Source organism: Erythranthe guttata, chromosome 4, assembly GCF_056151865.1.
Source record: "Erythranthe guttata isolate IM_541 chromosome 4, IM_541, whole genome shotgun sequence".
NCBI lineage: Eukaryota > Viridiplantae > Streptophyta > Magnoliopsida > Lamiales > Phrymaceae > Erythranthe > Erythranthe guttata.
In genome coordinates, this window is record NC_142536.1 from 6,427,290 (window position 1) to 6,451,654 (window position 24,365).

General features: G+C 37.0%; 1 protein-coding gene across 7 annotated transcripts; it reads right to left on the bottom strand.

Moving 5' to 3' along the window:
• Window positions 1-11,619: 11,619 nt before the first annotated feature.
• Window positions 11,620-22,567, bottom strand: LOC105972333 (protein transport protein SEC24 B-like). 7 transcript variants are annotated; one of them, XM_088816726.1, is made up of 25 exons: window positions 22,362-22,567; window positions 21,156-22,063; window positions 19,882-20,052; window positions 19,677-19,751; window positions 19,455-19,553; window positions 19,070-19,181; window positions 18,690-18,817; window positions 17,561-17,680; window positions 17,306-17,386; window positions 17,079-17,156; window positions 16,785-16,877; window positions 16,378-16,432; window positions 16,028-16,104; window positions 15,284-15,355; window positions 15,099-15,182; window positions 14,831-14,950; window positions 14,651-14,719; window positions 14,343-14,420; window positions 14,011-14,149; window positions 13,678-13,845; window positions 13,287-13,432; window positions 12,858-13,040; window positions 12,545-12,633; window positions 12,395-12,426; window positions 11,620-12,098 (listed from the first exon to the last, which is right to left on the bottom strand). In XM_088816726.1, the coding sequence occupies exons 2-25, from the start codon at window positions 21,954-21,956 to the stop codon at window positions 11,992-11,994; spliced, it is 3,177 nt and encodes a 1,058-aa protein (XP_088672852.1). In that variant the 5' UTR covers window positions 21,957-22,063; window positions 22,362-22,567; the 3' UTR covers window positions 11,620-11,991. The 7 variants fall into 7 exon arrangements, with proteins under 7 accessions (XP_088672852.1, XP_088672854.1, XP_088672850.1 ...); XM_088816728.1 differs by having other exon boundaries at window positions 17,306-17,383; window positions 19,882-20,055; XM_088816724.1 differs by having other exon boundaries at window positions 19,882-20,055.
• Window positions 22,568-24,365: the final 1,798 nt, after the last annotated feature.

The window sequence follows — 24,365 nt, forward strand, 5'->3', positions numbered from 1 at the left end:
CATGTTGGCTTGTTGGTCACCTACTCTAACAATCTCCCACTTGACCTAAAGCCAACTACCCATAAATCGCAATCCCATCGACTCTCGATGTTTCTCATGGACCGATCTCGGTAAAGGCTTCGTGAAGGGGTCTGCAACGTTCTCTTCCGAGGTGACTCGTTCAACCTTAACTTCACCTCTATCAATGATCTCTCGGATCACGTGATACTTCCTCAGAATATGCTTCGACTTCTGATGAGATCGTGGCTCCTTAGCTTGCGCCACGGCTCCGGTGTTATCACAGTACAACGGTACTGGATCACTAGCATCAGGAATGACACCCAACTCTTGGATGAATTTCCTTATCCAAGTCCCTTCTTTTGCAGCTTCGGATGCTGCAATGTATTCCGCTTCGGTAGTGGAATCGGCCGTCGTGCTTTGCTTGGAACTCTTCCAACACACGGCACCACCATTAAGCGTGAATATAAATCCAGAATTCGACTTTGAGTCGTCCACGTCCGATTGAAAACTAGAGTCAGTGAAACCCTCTAATTTCAACTCGGCACCCCCATAGACCAAAAATATATCCTTAGTCCTTCGCAAATACTTGAGGATATCTTTCACGGCTTTCCAGTGAGCCGGGCCGGGGTTAGACTGATATCTGCTTGTGACACTCACAGCATACGCAATATCGGGTCTCGTACATAGCATGCCATACATTATGCTTCCTATGGCAGAAGCATAGGGCGTCCTTTTCATCTCCTCGATTTCACTAGGTGTTTGGGGACACATAGATTTCGAGAGACGAACCCCATGGGACATTGGCAAGAATCCCTTCTTGGATTCTTCCATGCTAAACCGTTTCATAACGGTGTCTATGTACAGGCTTTGGGATAAACCAAGCATCTTTCTCGCTCTATCTCTATAGATGCGTATTCCTAATACATAAGATGCTTCTCCCAAATCCTTCATTGAGAAACGTGTGGACAACCATGCTTTCGTTTGCTGTAACATTCCTACGTCATTCCCAATGAGTAGAATGTCATCAACGTAAAGCACTAGAAATATTACTGCCCTCCCACTAACCTTCTTGTATATACAAGGTTCCTCCGGATTCTTCTCAAAATCAAACTCTTTGATAGTTGAGTCGAACCTAATGTTCCAACTACGGGATGCTTGCTTCAATCCATAAATGGATCGCTGGAGCTTGCAAACCTTTTGCTCACTTCCAGAAGATATGAAGCCTTCCGGCTGCGCCATGTAAATTTCTTCCTCAATATCTCCATTAAGGAAGGCGGTCTTCACATCCATTTGCCATATCTCGTAGTCGTACCACGCAGCTATGGCCAGCAAAATCCTAATGGACTTCAGCATCGCGACTGGCGAAAAGGTTTCCTCATAGTCAACGCCTTACCTTTGAGTGTATCCTTTTGCTACCAATCTAGCTTTATAGGTCGATACCTTTCCATCAACTCCAATTTTCTTCTTATAGATCCACTTGCAGCCTATAGGAATAATTCCTTTGGGTGGATCTACCAAGGTCCATATCTTGTTGGAGTACATGGAGTCCATTTCGGATTTCATGGCAGTTAGCCAATGTCCCATGTCCGCATCCGATACGGCCTCATTGTATGTTCTTGGATCTCGTCCAAGATCAACATGATCTTCATCATTTTCGAGGAGGAATAACCTATCCGGCAATTTCCGAACTCTTTCGGATCTACGTACCGTAGGTTCAGGAGGTATATCAGTGGTTTGTTGTATTGGTTCGATTACTTGTTCTTGCGTTTGAACTTCACTTTGTGGTTCTTGAACTACTTCAAGTTCTATCATGCTGCCCTTTCTATCAGATAGAAACTCCCTTTCCAAAAAGGTGGCATTTCTCGAAACAAACGTCTTTGCTTCTTTGACATAGTAGAACTCGTATCCCATCGAGTCTTCGGGATACCCCACAAAATAGCACAAGTCGGATTTACTATCCAACTTATCTCCCACTAATCGCTTCACATAAGCGGGACAACCCCATATCCTAATATGTTTGTAATTGGGTTTCCGGGAATGCCAAAGTTCATAAGGTGTGGATTTAACTGCTTTGGTGTTAACTCTATTCAGCAAATACGCGGCAGTACGAAGTGCATGACCCCACAAGTATGCCGGTAAGTTTGTGAACCCCATCATTGATCGAACCATATCTAATAAAGTTCGATTCCGACGTTCGGAGACTCCATTAAGTTGAGGAGTTCCCGGTGGAGTCCATTGGGATTGAATCCCATTTTCTTTTAGATAGTCAATGAACTCGATGCTCAAGTATTCTCCACCACGATCGGATCGTAGCTTCTTAATACTTCGTCCGAGTTGCTTTTCCACATCGTGTCTAAAATCTTTGAACTTTTCAAATGTTTCAGACTTGTACTTCATCAAGTACACATACCCATACCTAGAATAATCGTCGGTAAAGGTAGCGAAGTAGTTATATCCACCCTTCGCACTAACACTTAGTGGACCACATACGTCTGTATGGATCAAATCCAAAAGACCCTCGGCTCGTTCCATTTTCCCTTTGTAGGGTGACTTGGTCATTTTCCCTTTAAGGCAAGATTCACAAGTTTGTAGTGATTTCACGTCCTCCACAGAGAACAATCCTTCACTGACAAAATCGTTCATCCTTCTTAAAGAGACATGACCTAATCTAGCGTGCCAAAGTTGTGCGGGGTTTTGATCTATCTCCTTACGTTTTGCTGATATAACATTAATAGGTATTTCACTTGGATTTAGTTCATACAAGTTGTTTAATAGTCGTCCTTTGCAAATTAAATTCTCATTCTTTTGTATAATGCAAATCGAATTTTCAAAAACAAAAGTAAAACCTTCAATATCTAATACAGGAATAGAAATAAGGTTTCTAATGAGCGACGGAACAAATAAACAATCGTTCAAAACAATAGGAAAACTAGAATCCAAAACATTTAAGTAAATAGTGCCAATGGCTTCAGCAGCAACTCTTGCTCCATTCCCCATCCTTAGGTAGGTCTCACCCGCTCTAAGTCTTCGACTTCTTGTCATTAGCTGCAAATCATTGCACAAATGTGAGCCACAGCCCGTATCCATTACCCAAGAAGAAGAGTTGACAGACAAATTTACGTCAATGAAATACGTACCCTTTTCAGAACCTTTCTGCTTCAGGTAAGCCTTGCAGTTGCGGCGCCAATGTCCTTTCTTTCCACAGTGATGGCAAGCATCATCAACTTGTTTGCTAACCTTTGCCTTGGGGCCCCCACTACCTTCACCCACTTCGAACTTGCTGTTAGGGAAGGGAACTCTTTCCTTTCTCTTCTTTTGGAAAGAACTCTTCTTTCCAGAAGTAGCAGCAATGAGAACAGACTTCTCTTTCTTAATGGTGGACTCGAAGCTGACCAACATGTTCATTAACTCATCCAAGGGAGGATCTAGTTTGTTCATGTTGAAGTTCACTATGAACGATTCATAGGAACTAGGAAGAGACAACAGGATCAAATCCAACGAGAGCTCGGCCGGGAGGGTGACATCAAGATTCACTAGCTTTTCAAGGAGAGTGATCATTTTGAGACAGTGCTCGTGGACCGAAGTCCCTTCGCGCAGTCTCGCTATGATCAACTCCTTTGTAGCAGCGTACCTCGATGCCCTAATATTCTCACTGTACATGCTATCGAGATGAGCCTTTATATCGAAAGCATGCAAGTGAGACTCATATTTCCTCGCAAGCGCGGGCTCCATGGCGGCTATCATATAGCACCTAGCATGAGTGTCATCTTTCTTCCAAACTTCATAAGTTTCCTTTTCAGCATCAGTCGCTGTGGCAGGTATTGTGGCGGGAAGTCTCTCGTTCAAAACATAGAGACGCCCCTCAACGGTTAGTACAAGCTTAAGACTACGCAACCAATCTAGGTAATTAGGGCCATTGAGTTTATTGTCGAGGATTGACATTATGGGATTCTTAGACATGATTATCTGAGACATATAGAGAAGATGATTATTAGAGATTCGCGTTAAATGATTGTTACAATTAAATGTTTGGACTTGTGTTATTTAATTGTTCTCCCACTAATTTTATCGAGTTCCACTTCCCTCTAGTAGACAAACGAGAAAACTGATTTTTCTTAATGGGCTTTAGGTCCAATAGACAAATATAACCCGTAGTTAATCTAGCCCGATTATATTTGCCCAAAGGTAGATCACAATCAATCATATCCACAATATGACCCTAAATTAATTTTCCTCACACTTGATAATGACCTAAGTTAATCTCGCGAATATCAAAATCGTCGTGTGTCAAGTCTAACCTACCAATCAAAGATGCTCATAGAACTTGATTATGCCAAACTAATGCAGTCCCTAGTTAATCTAGCCGACCACGTTAATCCAACATAACCCTTTTCTACGGCTACCTTCATCATTATGTCAATTGAATTACAGCTTACTCTACCATAGCACTCCCCGCTAACACGGCTTACTGCACTATAGTAAAGGGCTACACATAATCCAACCGTTGGCAGAAGGAAAGAAATAACTCAACAGATTGGGTTTTTCTTTATAGCTTGAAATGATTCTTAATTAAAAGAATGAGGGATTTTATTAAAATGTTTTATCTCATCAGAAGGTTTGGATTGGTCTATGTGATTCCTACATCTATGTTCTCTAAAGGTATATGGAAGCGCATATTGTCCTAAGAGGAACATACGACCTAACTACATAATTAATTACATTAATTAATTATCGAGGTTTCAAAATAATTATAGAACCTCAACTAGCATAAATCATTCAAATAATGTTGAGGTGCTACTAATTAAGTTGAATTTATAATCAATATTATATATGTGTTCTATTAATTGAAATCAATTTAACAATTTAAATCAATTTAATTAATCTAACACCTATTTACTAAAATAGATGATTGTCGATCCAATTATCTAATTGGGATTAATTGAAAATAATTTTCCAAAAATTAAAATCAATTTGTTTTAAGTTTAATTTTAGAAATCTGAAATAAAAAATTTTTATTATTTTTTTTTTTTTTTTTTATTTTCAGTGGACCGGTTCGGCCCAACCGGTCTGACCGGTTCGGACCGAAGCGGTCCGGTTCTGCCCGGTCCAGCTGACCCAAATCAGTGGGCCGGGTCAGTCGGACCGAGAACCGGTCTGACCGACCCGAATCCACGTGGATTCGGTCAACTAGATCGCACACAACCATCGAACCGGCCGGTTCGACCGGTTCGATCCGAACATTTAAAAACCGACATTTTAAAACAATTTTAGATCCGATTTTCCAATTTTAAACAATTTTAAAGCTGAAAAAATTCTAAACAATATTTCAAAAATATTTTAAACTTACGAAAACTCCCAATTACATAATACGACAATCACTACTTTAATAAATCGAACATGCATAAAATCATAGCATATAAATACGAACGCAATTAATTGCGCAACGAGCTCTGATACCACTGTTGGGTTTCGGGCACGCATACGCAGCGGAAAACAAAAATTTAATGTGATTTAAACGACTTTAAAACACACAAGTACATGCCCGACAAATTAAATCAATTAATTGCGTACCTTTGCGCTTCCAGCGAAATTAAACAACAACATACATGCTAATTATTTAATCGAATTTAAACCAATTAACATGCTCGCGTTTAAACCAAATAACATGCTCGCAATGATTTAAATCGATTTCACATAATCACATAAAATCATACGAGACAAACATGAATACATATACATAGGTTTAAACGAAATTCAAATCGAAACTAGGGTTTCGATTATTTACCTCTTGAAGCGTGAGGTAGGAGCGTTTAGCAAGTCGAGATTGCTACGGAAACCAATCCGTACAAGCGGGGCAGCAGCAGAGCAGCGGCAGCAGCGGCGGATCAGCCACGGCGGCGCGTGAGTTTCACGCGCGGACTTCCGGGGCGGCGCGTGGGGCAGCGTGCGGCTTAGGCTCGTGCGTTGCTCCTCGATTCTTCGATCTAAAGTCTTCCTCCTCTCGGATTTCACCTCGTATACTTCGATCTACTAAAACGTGGCACTAGACACGAAGTAGTTAGAATAAAACGGAAGAAAAGAGAAGGAAAAACAATACCGAAACAATCGGCCAATGAATGGCCGATTCCGGTGAAGCTCCGGGGACGGCGGCGCGGTGGCCGAGGAGAGAGGGCCGAGAGAGAGAGTGTGTGAGCGGCTAGGGTTAGGGTTTTTGTGTTGTGTGTGTGCAAGACCTATAAATCAAGTATTTATATGTCTTGCATAAAACCCTAACGGGCTTAAGTTGGACCGGGCCCAACAGCTTAAGTCCGTTAGTACTTTCACTTGCTCGTCTCTCTTAATTCAATGACCGAAAAATTGCAACGATTACATTTTCGGAATCATTATAATTTCCTCGTCATTACGAGTGCCATCTTTCATTTTCCAACTTTCCAAAAGTGGAAACCCTAGTTCAGTGCACTTTCTAAATTTGGAAACTTCCCGATTTAGAAAGTTCACTAACACGTTCGCCTATTCTTTTCCTTTTCTTATTCTCATTCATAATTCCAAATTACGAATGTTGGACTCAATCATATTGACTTCCAATCATGCAAAGATAAACTATTTTATCTCTGACCGTTTATTCAAAGATCTCATGTGCACGAGCAGTGTGACCCTCGATGGTTCAGGTGTAAGCTAGCCGTGGGCCCACAACCCTTTGTGGTCAAAACTCGTCCCCTTCGAGTTACGATTAAGATGAAGCTCGTTTCACCTCAATCACCCAACGAATCAAGATTGGCGTCTAGCAACTACGCGTCATGATTCCCTAGATACAAATGAAGTGCCTGCAAGAACCTTCAGATATAGTTAACGTACAGTACGGTCCCTTCGATTCATATGTCCCGATCGAACTAGAGGCATTGGTTCATCGAGACCTCTTTATATGTTCGATGACGGTGCGATCGTTCTAAGTGTTGTAATCCTTACGTGCATGACTTAGAGAATCGAATTCTCTAATCATCACTTAGTCAGCTCTGGCCAGAGACTTAGAATGATTACAAACTTTCAGAACACACAGGACATCCAAGACTATTCTAGCGATCGAATCCCCGACTACAATGCACAGACCTCCCACTAGATTTCGGACTGCACGAACACTGGCCCTTGGGATGGTCCTCGGTGGAACTCAGGGACAGGTCACGATACAGTTGGTCCTCTAGTGAAGTCACGGTGATGTCTAGGTCATAAGGACTAATGGTGTACAACTATACCATAGATATCTCTACTCGATTATTGGGAACCACTTAGAGATTTCTAGGGTGAGGGAGTTCAGTGAACTCGTCAACTTACGAGCACCCACTTATGCATGCCGATATCACAATACCGTTTACTGATGAGATGCAATACACATACACTAAGTGCTAGTCTTAATGGGAAAGGTCGATATCCTCATTAGTGGCGTAACCCTTCGACTAGGAACACGTTTAACAGTTATAATACTTAAGTAAATATCTCACGATCCTAACGATCAATTACTAGTACTTGTAATAACTGTAAGGACTATATCTATGCTTGTGACAAAGGGACAAAGATATAGAATGCCAAGGTGTTTTATCATTAATACGAATAAAGGTTCGTTTATTACAATAATAAATACGAAAGACCACAGCCACATGTTGGCTTGTTGGTCACCTACTCTAACAGTGGGTCCCGAGGAGGGATCACCTGAACCTCGCGAGGTGGATCTGCAGCACGTGTAGGAGCTGGCTCCGTGGCACGTGGAGGAAGTTGCTCCGCGGCGCGTGGAGGAGGTGGCATGCCAGATCCTCCACGGACTGGGAGGTTATTAGTTGTGTCATTTTCTCTCCGAGCTGACGCCTCAGGAGGATCTTGTTGGCTACGTGATCTGGTTTGCATCGTTCCCACAGACGGCGCCAAAATGATGAAGCTAAAATATAGCTCACCTAGGGTAGTATAGAAACGAGCTGGGAGAGCAAAGCTGATCAGTAGCTAGTCAACTCGATGTTCCTGAGGTCCCTACAAAATGAGCACACGTGAACTAAGCCGGGGGTTGATCCGGCGGAAACCCCTCCGACGCTCAAGTCAGATGTACGGATCGTAGAGATAGTAGAGAGACTAAACTCGTGGTTGATTATGAATAATGAGAACGTACCTTTACAAATGAGTAAAACACCTATTTATATCTCGGTGATTGGGTTGGGCTTACTTTGTTGGGCCCAAGCCTTACTTTGAAGGTATTTGGACTTTCATGTAATGGGCCTGATTAGTAGATATATTTGAGGGCCCATTGGGCCGGCCCATTTAGGTATATCAACTGCGTCTTCGCATTCGCCTTTTGCTTTAAAAAATAAATGAATATTGAAATAAAAAGTAATTGGAAAATAAAAAGTTAAAAAAAATGAAAAAACTAAATTCCGACATTAAGGTGTCGAATACATGTACATAAATTCGACACCTTAATGTCGAAATTTAGTATATTTGGACTAATTTGCTAACAGTTAAATTTCGACACTAAGGTGTCGATTTTGTACTCCAAAATCGACATCTCAATGTCGGTTTTTACCTATAAAATTCGACATGTACATGTCAACCGCGTCTACGCTGATATTTTTTTTTTTAAATATGAAACAACTAAATTTCGACATTAAGGTGTCGACTATATGTCCATAAATTCGACACCTTACTGTCGAAATTTAGTATATTTTGACTAATTTGCTAACAGTTAAATTTCGACACTAATATGTCGATTTTGTACTCCAAAATCGACATCTCAATGTCGATTTTTACCTATAAAATTTGACATGTACATGTCGATTGCGTCTGAGCGGGATTTTTTTTGGAAAAACGATATTCTAGCTAAAAAACACATAAATGCATATCTTCTTGGGTTCTTCCACCGTAGAATCTTCTATTTTGATGTATTCTGACTCCATACTTGCCATATTTGTAAGACTTGTTGAGTTTTGACGATTTTGAATGTTTAGGTTTTGTAGGTTTATGGATGGAGGAAGGAGAAAGGTTTTGTGCATTTTGGAAGATGGAGAAGATGAGAGTTGGGCTTGTGGTTTTGTGATAGGGTTTTTTGTATTTTTGAGTTTTTTGTATTGTACATTTGGAATTTTCTATTTTTTTAACAAGTAAGGATATTATAATATTTATACATTGAAAATTTTAATTTGGTCTTGCACAAGTGGAATTAATCTTGCATATAGCCGCAACCATAATATTATTGTTTGAAGTGAACATTTTTTTCATATGAATGTAAAGGATCAAAGGGCTTTTGGGTGGAATTGGTCGGATTTGATCGAAATTAGCACTTTCGAAAATATTATAATTTATCACTTGTATTTAGAAAATAATTTCGATTTCATCATGAAAACTATCAAAAATTGGAATTTTGGAATTGTGAATAAAAAAACTTGTTGATTGAAAATTCTTAGAAGAAATTATTTTATATATATATATATATATATATATATATATATATATATATATATATATATATATAAACTACATTATTGGAATATTAAAATAAAGAAAATAAAAAAAATAGCTTCTTCGTGTGAATTCACACAAGAACCTTTTCAGGCTTGTGTGAATTCACACGAACATAAACAGAGTCCTCGCGTGAAGCCACACAAACTCACAAAAAAAATTCTTCTATACACGAACACTTGGTAAGTGTTCGTGTAAGACGCTAAAATTACATGAACAGTTGAAGATTCGAGAAAAAAACGAAAAAAAAGTACCTCCGGTTCTATATCGTTTCAATCCATCTAAAACAATGTTGAATATCAAATTTTTTCTGAGTTGAATGTTGAGTTATTTGTGTGTTAAGTTGTGAGAGTTTGAAAAACATTTTAAAAAGATAAAAAGAATTATGGTAAGAAAATACGGACAAGTTATAAAAGGTCCCCACTATATAACCACCCAAAACAAAGCAAAAACAAGGAAAGAAAGAGGATAATTTTTAGGCAGTCAATATTTGTAATCTCAAAATTTTTAAGGGCAAGATCTTATTTGATGTAAGACAAAAATATAAATAAATTTACTGAGAGTAGGACTGAAAATTACAAATATAACCCCAATATTAACTTTGGTATTATTAATTCAAGTTAGGCATAATTGCTATTGCAAGACCAAAAAAAAAAAAAAAACAAGAGGGAACTCATTTCACCAACAAAGCCCAACCTCTTCTTCTTCACTCTCATTCTGACACATTTTCTCCAAAAAAACTCTTTTATATTCTCCAAAAACCCTCACCAAACAAAAACCTCAAATCTTACTAAAACTTGGACATTATGGACACACAAGACATCAATATGGATGATTCTATGGTCGAAGAACACAATGAGATAAGAAATATTGTATTTTTTTTAGCTTTGTGATCGTTTTTCTCGTTTTTCGAAAATAATTTCCCGTACTCAAAACTTCGACGTTTACATGTCGATATTTAGCTATCAAAACGACATCATAGAGTCGAATTTTTCATTTTGTGTAAACATCGACTCCAACATGTCGTTTTAATTACTAAAAATCGACACATTGATGTCGAATTTTGAACAAAATATCGACACGCAAATATCGAAAAAAGTGCAAATAATCGACAACAACTTATTGTCGAAATTTAGTGAAAAATTCGACACCAGTGTGTTGAAATTTTACAAGGCGATGGTCAACTTCATCGGCGACAGCGACGGCGCGACGGCAAATCTGCAAGTGGTCCTCTTCTTTCTTCTCTCCCGTTTTTCAATTGTGTGTGTGTGTGTTTTTTTTTTATATATATAAATTTGGTCTTGCAAGAGTAATTGATAGAATTAAATTTTATTTTGTTCGTATATTTTACTAAAGTCATTATAGTCTTTCTACACTTAATTTGGTTTAAAATTTAATTTGGTCTTGCCCTAAGTAAATTTTGCGATTGCATATAGTGGCCGCCTAATTTTTAAGCTGAAATTGTACTTTAATTGTGTCTGTCAAGGTTCTAAAAAGCGGTTATCGGATCAGAGGTGGTTAGGGACTGCCACACGATATATCACGGCGGTGATAAATCGAAAATAAATTAATTTTTAGATTTAGTGTAATATATTTCCAAATATTATTTATAAATACTCAAAATATTTATTAAAAAATATTTAAACATCATTCTATCCCATTGCCGCCTGCCGCCGCCAAGCGCCCTCTCAATCTGTAGCACAATCTGTAGCAGCGGTCGGACAAGTGTAGCTTGTTTTGAGTTAGTAAGTTTTGGTTAGGTTCTTCTTTCTTACTGAGGTCGTGACTTGGTTTGGTTTGGTTGGTTTTGGTTAAAAGGAATTGGGTTGAAATCTGAAAAAAATCAAAAAATAAAAAAAAAATAAAATAAAAATCGATTTATTAACCCAACATATCGATTTGACCCCGCCTCAAATCGCCACAAACCACCGCAAACCGCCTCACCGTCCAAAAACCGATTTTTCAAACCGCCTCACCAATATCATGAAGGTTTACGATCACCACCGATATGGCGGCCAATATTTAGACCACCGGTATATGTAGACAATAGCTCAAAATGACATAAAACCGCAGGGAAAAAGGCTCAACAAGAAACACTAAATCCAAGTAACACAGTACAACACATTGTCGCATCTAACACAAACACGTTTATACATCTCAATTGTACATTATTATTTATTATTATTACAATACAAATATAACAAAACATGATAAATAGGGATGTCAAACAATAGAACTAGAAATGCAAACCCTTTCTTGAGTTTCATTTTCTTCCTTTACCTATATATGTAGGAACCATCAAAATTCCCAAATCCTCTTCTCATAAAATTACAACCCCCACCCTTAAATAAACAAAAAAAAAAAATTAAAAACAAAATAAAATAAAATTAAGGTGTTACATCGGATGGAAATCAGAGCACAAAATCGGTATTTTTCGCTCGTGTTTCGTTCCGCGGGGTAACCAAAACTTTTAGGGCGAAACATTTGTATACAACTTCAAGGCATTTTACTTTGAATCTGCCTATGGATATGTACGAGGTACTCAACATACGAGAGCCCGCTTGACAACTTGTCTTCTACCATGTAAGAGAAGAACATCATCCCTGTACACAAAGAAAAACCGAATCTTTAGAAACAATTGGCTCCTCGCAAAGAGTTACTATAACAAAATAAGTGAAAAAACAAATATTATTTCTACATTAGAGAAGTTTTTATTTTATTTTTGTACTTCATCATGTACTATTTAAACAAGCATTTTGCTTCATTTCTCTCCTTTTTATTTATTTATATTTGATTTATTTATTTGTGACGTTCATCGGGATGCACTAACAGGGTAAGGTTAATACAAACACGAAAAATTCGGCCGTATGTGGTGGAACATAATTTCTCAGACACTGACCTGATGCATCTCCCTTTTTGCACAATTTAAAGCTGCAGAATTGGAAAGAGAAACAGAAAAGGTGCAGACGTGTTAGAAAATAATGGAGCATGTCGTAGAATAAAAATAAAATATTCACAGCCGCAAGAAATAATAAAAATATTTTCATACCGTAGATAACAACATCGCTGACGCCTTATTTCGTTTACAACAGCGTTCAGCTTCTTTGACAGTGGATTCTCGAATTCTTGCAGCACAAACTGGTAAAAGAGCAGAATGCCGTAAGTGCTAATTCATTCGGTAATACAATAAATTGATCCACATATATACTATACGACTGAGTTACACTTTTGCCAAAGCAAGTGGTTCATTTTGCCATGAAGATATGTCAAAAAACAAAAGGGCATAAACCTAGTACAATAAATCGATACACATAAACACTGCTAATGAGTTGCACATAAAAATCGGGGTTGTAAAAGAATACCTGATTAGAAATTTCTTCGAGTGACGATACGCCAAACAGTTGTTGCAAAATATTCGGTTGGGCAGAATTACCAACATAAATTAAACAATCTTCTCCATTCTCGAGAAGGTATATTCCTTCATCAGTAATGTGCTCGCTGGAAAGTGGGATGTGACTTGGAATTATCGAATCATCCGACTCGTCCTGACAATTATGCACTAAGAATGAGACAAAGATCATACAAAAACAAATGCTAAATTTAAATAAAAAAAATAAAAGATAGAGGTTTATTTTATAATAAAATAAATGTCTCTGTTTATTTATAAATTATATTTTCATACAAGTATATTCATATAAATATTGCTATCATCTACCAATTTGCAATTGATGTAAAAGATAATGAAGAAAGAAACAACTTGAAGTGTTCGTATGCGTATATCAACTCCATACCTTGTCATCAAGGTCATGAATGGCTATCATCCTAGGAAACACCAACGGGATTACCGAAGGAGTGGGCAAAGGGGAAACATTACTAATCCAAAAGGACCTATCATCAATTCTTCCATCAGAGCGTAATCCAGTGCTTTTGAGCAGAGCTGAAAAGTCGGAAAATTAAACTGTTAGAACCAAACATGACACAATGACATGAAGTTGAGTAATACTCTTTCAACCTGTGACAGTACAGTTTGTATCTATTTTGTGATATTTACTCTAGATAAAATACTTTAGTATAATTACACATATGAAAAATAGATGATCGGTCATTTTGGAAGAAGGTACTTAACTAAAAATAAGACTGGCAAGGAAAAAAAACTGCGACGTATAATAGTAGGAAACTTACCGAGTGTATATAAAGGTAACAGTTTAAGTGCCTCGGGCAGAATGAGTTGTCCAGAAGATGATGTTACCGTGGCACAATACTTGCGATACGAATATAAAATGTTGATGCAAACATTTGTAGCTTGATCTCTCACTTGTGCAAGAGGAGCTGAAGGTATTTCATTAGCAGCTGTTCCCCCGAGTTACAAAAACGAGAGAATCTGACGTCAGTACGCTATAATCAAATGAATAAAATTACGAGAACTAGAGAACAGATAGGCACCAAAAAAAACAATAATTTCGATAGCAAATTCAGTTTAGAATGTCTACAAAAATAATTATATCAGGAAAGTACCTTGCTTCAAGAGGCAAGCAAATTGGGTGTCTAGGTCAGCCGATCGGAACAAATTACTGAGCATGTTGGTGCAAGACAGAGACAAGGTTGAAACTCGGATTCGTCTTTGCCCATACACGGTGGTGTAAAGAAGGGCACACTAAACAACACAAACATAATAATAAAGTTCAAAAAAGGTAATTAGAAGATCTATGTCTACGCAGTGAAAGAGGACAAAACAATCTAGCTTTCCATGGTAAATAAAAGAAATATTATTGATACATCAGTCTCGTGGATGAAAATTTCCAAATTCCAAGTAGTCGGCCATGTTCAAAGGCTTGAAGTAATAATACCTGAAAAGCACATTCTGAACCTTCATGCAGTTTGTCGTCGTGTTTTAGGGTTACCATTATCGTTTTGTCACAATCGATCTGAGAAAAAAATAATGTTAATTTAAGAGTACACAAGAATGTCCCAGCAACACGAGGATAAATATGCAGCAGCAATAAACATTCTGCTTCATAAGTAATGACTAAAGAAAGCAATTGAAGAATTAAGAAGAATAAATTTAAGAAACACCAAATATAACTGCAACCACGTTGCATTCAGTAAATTTATAAATGGGAAACAAACAAGTTTATTGAGAGAGAGAAAGACATACCGCGGGAAGATCTACATCGGTTGGTATGCGCTTACAGAAGTTTCCAGAATATTCCTGAACTTGAATACCCTACTCAAAAAAGAAAAAAAAAACACCATACACAAAACAAGGTTCTCCAAATAAATTTTATGGTGTCAGCATAAATCAAAGCAAAAGGAACAACAATAGCTGAAAAATCACCTGGCTGCATCTAACACGCATCACCGCCTCAAATCCTTGTGGCCTTGTAACATTCCACCGAAGATCATTGTACAGCTTAGCAGTATCAGAAACGGCAGAGAAAGGATGGTAATAGTATATCTGGACAGTTCAAGCACTGAATTAGAGTACACGAAAATAACATCTGAAGTAATTAAATAATCCATCACTAACAAAATATATAATCGTCGATTTGGGAATGGTCACACATAATGCTATACGATCAAGAACTTGAATTTATTCACATTACCTGGCCTCCAGTAGTTTTCGGGATGACAGAGAGAGAAGCAATATCTACATATGATTGTGTTGTAATAAACAAGTCAACAGACACCTGGAAGTGTCAAGAAATGGTAAGTAGCAAGATTAGACGGTAAACTGAACCCATATCCTGAATATAAACAATGGTAAGATTTTGCAGACTTTTGATGTTACCTGGTACTCTGCAAATTCAATGGCCATAGTTTTTAGAGTCTTGTCAACTGGTTGGAGTAATTTGTTAGCCTCCTGAAATGCCAGCATGAATTCAATTAATCGAACAATCTATTTGTTACGGTACTGAACTACGGCTTTTTAATTACTATTATAGATGCACAGAAGTCAAACTGAAGGATAAGACAGAAAAAAACCGGATACAATAATTACCCAATGAAGGTGCTAAAACCAACAGCACAGATTAACAAGTTAATTGATGAATTAACAGCAAACAAGCAATCTATATACGATAATCATTACATAACCAATGGTCCATAGTTACATGAGGATCAAACTAAAGATCACAATTACAATACAGCCCTTGTGTAAATTAGTATTTATTGGCATTTATCTGCCTAGTTTATCCTTAATAAGAGCCTTCTGAACTTCAATCATATTTTTACAACACGAAAATGATTCTTAAGTGCAAGCCTGAAAAATTAGAACTTATTCATTAGCTGCTCGCTTTCCTTTTTATAAATTAATCAACACTATTTTGAAATTTTGAAAGATACTATCAGGACAATCAACAGTATCAACCCTATCATACAGCTCTAAACACATTTTGATCCCTACTAGGAAAAACGAAGATATTTCCTTATTAAGGCAAGAGACAACTTGTCCAAAGAGTATCCTGTATCAACAACGAATTCTCGAGAGACAAGCACATAGTGATATAATAATCTTATATGCAGGACTCAATACCTTTTCTGCTGCTGACATGTTGCTTCTACCCTCCGCTTCTCTCGCAGAAAGGGATCCAATGCCAATTGATGGCAAAACTGCAATGTCATAAATTATCAATTATACAAGTATAGTTTAGTGATTGTTACATAAAAAAAACTAACAAGTCCATCAAATTAAATGTCACAAGGTAGCAAATATACAGAAATAAATAATATTGAACAAGCCGGCAAGACCGAAGGGAAAAAAAATCATGTGCAAAACAAGTTTTTCGGCGTATTATTAATGGACGAAAATTCAAAATCTGTTGCTTGGAAAAAATATTAGTTTGACATCATGAGTTTTAACAGTCATATAATTTGGCAGCTTACCTGATTGGAAAACAAGAAGTTTGCCACCAGTGCTTTTCATTGCCAGGAAAGCAGCCTAAAACAAGAGAGAAGACAACAAGGAATTAAAATCATGTATTCTGGCCGACTATAAATCAAGACATAATATGCCAGGTCATTAGAAAATGTAAATAATCTCCGATAAAATAATCTTATATGAAGTGGTGTGTTTCCATGGTTGATTGAGTGAGAATGAGATGTGATCAAGCCACTAATTGTTAATGGTCCTCGAAAAGATATTATGACCTCATTGTAGAGGTCACTATAAACTTTCAGTTTGATGCATTTAAGTCTTACCCTCATAGTGAATTCTATGCAACAACTAAATGATTTGAGCAATGTTAACAAGGTACAAAAAAATAAAAGAAAAAAAAATATTACGCCCATACCTTTACTGCAGCACCAAATGACGAATCAGCAGTTCTATTACTCTGAAACATTGTCGGAATACTTTCCAGCAAGATCTCTAAATGCTGGCGGCACTGCATTTACCAAAGTTATTTTTAATCATTTCAAAATTTGGTAACACAAGCGAATGCATTAATAGCTTGTCACCGATCATTATGCTACCCCAACCCATTCACCCAAAAATAAATTGAAATCTTTACACCTATATTAAAATGGAAATGAACAAGTTGCAAATGTGTCAAACCTACAGCTGAAAAAAAAAAACAATTACCAACCTCAGCAAGTTGAACAATAACATCACTTTGGAGAGGAGTGTAGACATCTTGTACATCAGGAACTATAAGCATCAACGGCTGAAATGAGACAGAACAAACAACAATAAAGACATATAAAACAAGGGAAATTTAAACATAACATTGATTAACGTCACGGAAAGTCAGGAGAGAATGTGACACAAATATGTTCAATTTTATCACCAAAAAACTGATAATTCTCAACCAACCTGCTGTAACTCTCGTTTTAGGTTATAAAAGTGGATGGTGGAATCAAATGTAGCAATGCCCACCATTGTTTGAGGAGCCTTCTGCAAGGAAAAGAGATCATCAATCCAGGTTAATCTTCCTCTTTCTCAGATAAGTCATGAATTCATCGTATATTATATACACTGCCAGCCAAGTTGGCTTTAAGGAAGAAAAAATAGAGGAATCGAATCCACCAATCATCATTAACCTGATGGAAAGTGCTCAGATAAACTTACAGGAAGATCAGCTATGACTTGGTTGATTGCACTGCAAGCTGCCGCAGTTGCACCAGTTTGTATGGCATTCATGGATACGTCAATAAGGAAGAAAAATACAGCAGGCATTGGATCTCGCACCTGAAATATCACACACATACAATGGAATTTAAATAGGTTAAGTATTATATGCATGCAATCGAGAAATATGCCAAAATTGGATGTTATGGGGAGACATATAGCTGATTACCAACAAAAGTTAACCAAGTAGATTGCCTATGCATATTCTCAAATCCAAATCATATTAAAACCGGTAATATGGTTCATTTAGAATCTCTTATAGTATTACCAATATTTGAACTTGTATAGACAGAGGAAAATCAACGCGTCATATTAGATATTTGATTTCATGAAACTTGATATGTTCCCTTGTCCCCTTCCCATTCCTTCCTACCCCACAGTCGTCCATAGTTCATAATAATTGAAACTCTAATAGGAGCCATTGCATACTTAATTACAATTTTGTTTGAGAATAAAATACTACACGGAAAATGAAAATAAATCAGGTTCGATGTTATGGAAATGGGTATATACTCAAATTGTATCAAAATATGAATCATGTATTACTATATTTGAAGGGGTTGTCATAAGAACATTCAAGAACACAATAAAAGTTCCAACTGCATTGTGCCATCAAATAGTAAGTTAAAAGGGCAAATCACAGTAACATTTATATTAAAAGTGAGTTAGGGAGAAAATACAATTTACTGTTTTTATAATGATACAAAACACCAATACTGTCTAAGCTGCAAAGCCCCCCCACGGTCACACCCACCCCCAACTCACCCCCAAAATAAAGGTAATAGTAATTTCGCAAACATGAGGGAAGTATTTGTGATTTAGACATACTTCAGGGGGTTGATTGTAATTTACTCTAGATAGTATTCTCCAGATACGGAAATTAGTAGAGGCTCGAGTCAAATTGGACTTAACAAAACCGTCCTATACTTGAATAAACCACATGGACTCCTCCCTTTGCCTAATGTATGGCTCTAATTAATTATAAAATTCCCAATGTCATATTAACAATGACTTCTATCCATATTAATTTCTTTCTGAGATTCAAAACTAGTTCCCATGTGGTACTAACCATGTATTCCTTAGAAGCAACAAATTCAACTGTTCCTCTGCATAACTCAGGCCTTTCATCAGCATCTCTACGCCGACCATCTGGACCTAAGTTGCAGTGATAGTCACGTGGAGTTTCATCCGTAAATCCTGTAAAAAAGAAAAGGTTGTAAGAAGCGGCCAATTATGTAATGACCTTAGATTGCATATGTGACCAACAGTTCAAGATCGAGGAATGCTTTCAAGAAAGATACGACACAAAGGCCAATGTCTGTATTTGCCATGTTTCTCACTACAAATATTAATCAAGCGACCCCATGGATATTGAACTTGGTGGACGATGCTTTTATAACGCCACAGAAAGTTATTGCAAAAAAAATAAACAAAAAAAGTTATTCTTACCACACAAGTTACAAATGAAACGTCTTCCTTGATCAATAAACTTCACAAAAGGATTAACGTAACCTTTGCAACGAGAACATCGAACAGGACCACTTTCTCCAAAATCAACAACCTAGCAAGTATATAACATAAGTCGCATAAAATGGTTCAATAGTAATACAATTACAGAAACAAATATCATGTGACCATGACTAGCTAGTTTAGCATGGGTGTTTTCATAGTCAAACATGATGTTGTATGAGATATATGATCTAATTTTCAATTGGCTTGTCATGGAATGAAAATCTTCCTTTAACGATAAGTCAGACAAAAATGCTCAATACTTGTGCTATCAGAACATAATAACACCAAAAAAAAAAAATGAAATCCGAATCTTTCAGATTACATGAATGGGCTCCTCGGATGGGTGTGGAAGAGCTAAAGGCTGCACCAACAAAGCCAACTGCATTGCAGATGTAGATACAAGTTCCTGGGTACATGGAATCTAACAAAACAAACAAAGTCACATATTAATGTTCATTAATATTTGACTGAAAATTTGAAAATAATGAGGAAAATATACAATAGTTAAAAAAAAAAAAAAAACCGTTGTGATTCGATACTTAACCTGATTTATTGTACATCTAATGTAGCGTGGACTGCAATTTCCAGTGTCTTTGACTATATAATCACTTGTTGCAGGCTTGTCAAGGAGAAGATAAAACACATAAGTAACAGAGAAAAGCCACAAGATCTTAAGTTGTAATGTGAGAATTGTTTCACTTATATTAACAGAGAAAAAAAAGAAAAGTTAAACAAATAAGTAGACTTACCGGAGGAGGGTTTGCCTGATTTCCCTGACGGGTTTCATGCAAAATTACAGCAGAACTTGAAGTAAGGCGCGGAATCTGGTTAGGGTCGATTTTGGATTGACCTGTTTGACCCAAAGACATGGATTGGTTTGGAAACGGTGGTCCACCTGGCGGCATTCCAAACATAGGCTGCTGCTGAATTGGAGAAGTGGGGCCACTTACACATCAATACTAGATTATAATGTAAAACCAAATGTGCTATTGTGTAGTAAACTCACAGAACTAATTGATTGTTGCAAGATCATTAGGCAGCCAAATGACAAAGAAATATGCTTAAGTGAACATATGAAGATTCACACAACCCCGAATAATGTTTTAATAGATGCAAAGGTCGTCTATTTCATATTAAATATACTCGGTGAAAATGAAGGGGCCATTCGAGTTGAATCTGGGATATCGGTGTGACTGAGGGCCAAAAAAAGTTAAGTTCTTCCAACATTTTAAGAACCACTAGATGTATCTCAATAACATTACACAATGAAAGATATATCTCAAATGAGACGTAGGTTGTAATCTTTTGCTACCTACTTCCTCTTTTGCAATTTCTTCTGCCCTTTATTTCTTAATATTGTTATCTGAAAATCATTGTAGGTCCTACTTATAACCCTAACCTCTTTCCAAAATACATGTCCACCACTTACTTCTAACAATTAAAAGAACTTCGTAGAGCATCTAAACCATCATTTCCAACTAGAATCAAATTGCATAAGCAAAGATAACTCAAACTTCTACCCAGTATGGCAAACTCATGATAACAATCATAATTCAAAAAAACTTAATAAGAATAAACTTTTATGTATCATGCAAAACTAATTATACTGCACATGTGTATATCAGTGGCACATAGGCTAAATTAATCACAAAAATGATCGGGACTTCTATCAATGTTAAGAGGAGCATTGGAAAGTATCTTAATTCTGGATCTCACACCATTTCCAAGCTGGAAATACTTGAACGATAAACCTTAGACAAATCATTAATCCCCGACAAATATATTCATTTCCACTTGCAAACCCTCTAGCTGTTAGGGTAAAATAACATGACACTATCAAAAACCGTAGCCTGACGTCCAAATCTAAAGTCACAGTCAATGGTGTGAGGAACGTATGGAAGGGAGTCACTGGCACCACTTTCGAAACAAGGTCTTAAATTTCTGATGATTCTTAAAGCTTTAACTAAAATTGGAGAATAATTCAAATGTTACACAAATAACAAAATCCTTAAAAAAAATTAACCTGTTGTGGCTGCTGCGGTGGCCACGTCTGCGTCCCATAAGGATTACCAGAAGATTGAAGCATGCCTGGAACTGGAGCTGGAAATGGGGATGAACCCATAGGTGGCGGCGGCGGCATGTTTTGTGGTGGCCCCGCAGAAAATGGTGCTCCAGGTGGCGGACTTCCAAAGCTAGCCCGCATCTGGGGCGGCTGAGAAGACAGCCCGGATGATAGCGATTGCGGGGGCCCCATTGATGGCCTCTGCATACTAGTACCCATTGGAGGAGCGAACCGTGGTCCACTTTGGGCATATGCAGGTGGCCCGTTACTCACTGGGCCAGAGCCGCTCATGTGGGGCGGAGCGGACGTCGGAGGGGCATACGAGAAAGGCCCCGTTCGCGGGCCCGGACCAGAGGGAGAGGGAGAAACGGGCCCTCCAATGGATGATGGCAATGCACCAGGGGGTGGAGGCCCCCTTGATGCAAATGTAGGAGGCTGCGATCCTGGTGGTGGACCGGTGGGTCTAGAAGACACTGTATTTGGGGGAAATGTAGCTTGGGGAGGGAAGTTAGGGGGTGCAGGCCCCCTCAGAAAGGCGCCGGGCGGGGGTGGGCCAGGTCGATTGCCGGTGAAAGGCGGCGGCTGTTGGCCAAACGGTGTGGTGTTAGGGGGCCTAGGGGCACTACCACCACCGAAATTGCTCGATTGCTGCTGATTGGGTTGATTGATGTTTAGATTTTGCATGTTATTAGCAACTGCATTTGGGTTATAATTCGGAGGATAACTACCCGGCCTAGGTCTAGGTCCTCCCGGAGTTGTCATCAGTTCACTCACCTTGTAAGAAATGATAGAAAAAATACCCGGATCCTCAACAAAATCGAACTTTCACAGAACTTTTCACCCCCAATTCAATCCGCTCCAATCAAAATCTACATAACAAAAACTGAATAAATCAAGACGATATCTTTTTGCCAAATAAAACAAATTCAGCTGAAGAAATATCAAAAAAAATAAAATTGGAATCATCAACAATATCAAAAAACCTATATATGTTACAGAAACAACAGAAATCTTTCCAACCAGACTTCGATCTGACTAAACTAGAACGAGATACAATTGCATTTAAGGAAAAAGGAATCCAAAATTCTAACCAAAAAAAAAAAAAAAACACATAGAAATTCGAACGTACCACGAGCTAAATCAAGTGCGAGAATGAATTGGCGGTACCTCAATTTCGACTACAGAATGTTTTACCGAAGGGGTTTACAATTCGTCAGTTTCGTTGATGGATCGGAGAGAGAGAGAGAGAGAGAGAGAGAGAGAGAGAAATTGAACAGAGGTAAATTAGAGGAGGATTGAATGAAAACTTTGGTTGTAAAACTGTAAACAAATAATTTTTACCTGAAAAATGCTTTCATTTTGTTTTCTCGTTTGCTGATGTGGGTTACCAAATCGGAATAAAGGAGTGATGTGTAGGCACGTGATGCAATGCATAGTAAGCACGTGATGCATACAAGAACTTTCTCAAATCTTTACTTGGATTTATTATCATCAAATGCTGCAATAATTACATTTGATAATTGTTTTGTTTTGGAAAGGCATATGTTTTATTGGATTTGAATTTGCTTATAATCATCTATCTATTCATATTTATTAGGGGTAGAAATTGAAACGGAGTTTTCGATTTCGCCGATTCCAATTCGAAATTTTCCAATTTTTTCGTTCCAAATTTCGGAAATTCCATTTTTTTTTTCAAAATTCTCGGGATCAAAATTGGAATATAAATACGAGATATCGATGTCCTATTCGATTTTAAAATTTCAATTGATTTTTCGGTAGCTACACTTAGAATATCGGTATTATTATATATTTTACATTTTTAGGATACTGAAATATTGGAACTCTTCGAAATTTTTCAATTTCGATTTGAATTGTTATTATTTTGAAATAAATATATTTTTTTTTTTTCAAAAATTCCAATTTTTCCAATTTTCTTGGGAACATAATTGAATTAGTTTTCCACTTCTGGAAAAAAAATATCATTTTTTTTCTCCCGAAAGTACTAATTCAATACGATCCATCCAATTATCAAAAAGAAAATACGATCCATCCAATTCCCATCTAAATTTTATATTGGTTAAAACAAATTTTGGATGGTTCTCAATATTGAGTAGTGATTTGTTGGGTGATCGGAAGGCAACAGACAAAATATATTTTGAGGAGGTGAATCGGTCGGCTATGGATTCATTAGGGATGAAAGTTGGAGTGAAATTTTCAATTTTCACCTATTCCGATTTTGAAACAATTTTTTTTCATTTTGATTTTCGATATTTTTCATTTTTTTATTCAAATTGAAATTATATATATATATATAAAAGGATTTAGAATTTTCGATATCCGATGATTTAATTCCAAATTATATTAATTCAAAAAATTCCATTATTTTTTCACAAAAATACACTAATAATGATATATATTATAACTTATTTATTTTACTAAAAATAAATTAAAAATTAAATTTTTTATTTACATTATGGGCTATGTTGGAGTGTCGAAGTCTTTCATTTGCTATTTCTCATGTAAAAAGGTCTAGTTTCTTTCATAGTTTCAGCTCTTGTGATTTTCGGAAAATATATAAAATAACTACATATAATATCAATAATTTTCGGTTACACTCTTATCTATTTTATTTGTCGTTCCGGAGAATATTTTGGTACAATATTGTTTGTCACTTTTAAATATGCTCCTAACAACATTGTTGATAACTCTTATAGAAAAGCTCTTGTAATTTCCAAAAAGTGTATATGAAATAACTATGAGATGCTACACTCAGTGTAATACATCGCATGGCTTTGAACCGTAAATTTATATACATAATTATTCACTAATACACATACATATAGGTGTATGTGCTATTATGCATAAATAAAAAATTTAAGAACACCCAATATATATTTCAGCGGGTGTAGCAACTACAAAACCGTGAATAACTAATAGACACATACCCTAATTTAAAATGGGTTTTAGAAACTTCAGTTGGACTATTCTTTTGGCCAATCGTATGAATAAAAGGAAGTCAATGTTTGGATTTTGAAACTTGTGTCCCATTCAAAATTTTATAATTACAGATTCCACCACACAAAAATATTGTTTGAGATCGGATTAGTTCAACTATATATTTCTCGTGTCCTTTAATTGGTTTTTAATTTTCAGCAAAATCGGGTGGTCCAG

Bases quoted from the DNA above. Each gene is read 5' to 3' on its own strand.
- LOC105972333 (XM_088816724.1), bottom strand. From the start codon at position 21,956: ATGACAACTCCGGGAGGACCTAGACCTAGGCCGGGTAGTTATCCTCCG. The intron at 16,105-16,377 runs GTAAGCTGCCAA...ATGACATTGCAG, and splicing joins ACTTCTTGTTTTCCAATCAG to TTTTGCCATCAATTGGCATT. The intron at 13,041-13,286 runs GTATGGAGTTGA...CATAATTGTCAG, and splicing joins TTCATGACCTTGATGACAAG to GACGAGTCGGATGATTCGAT.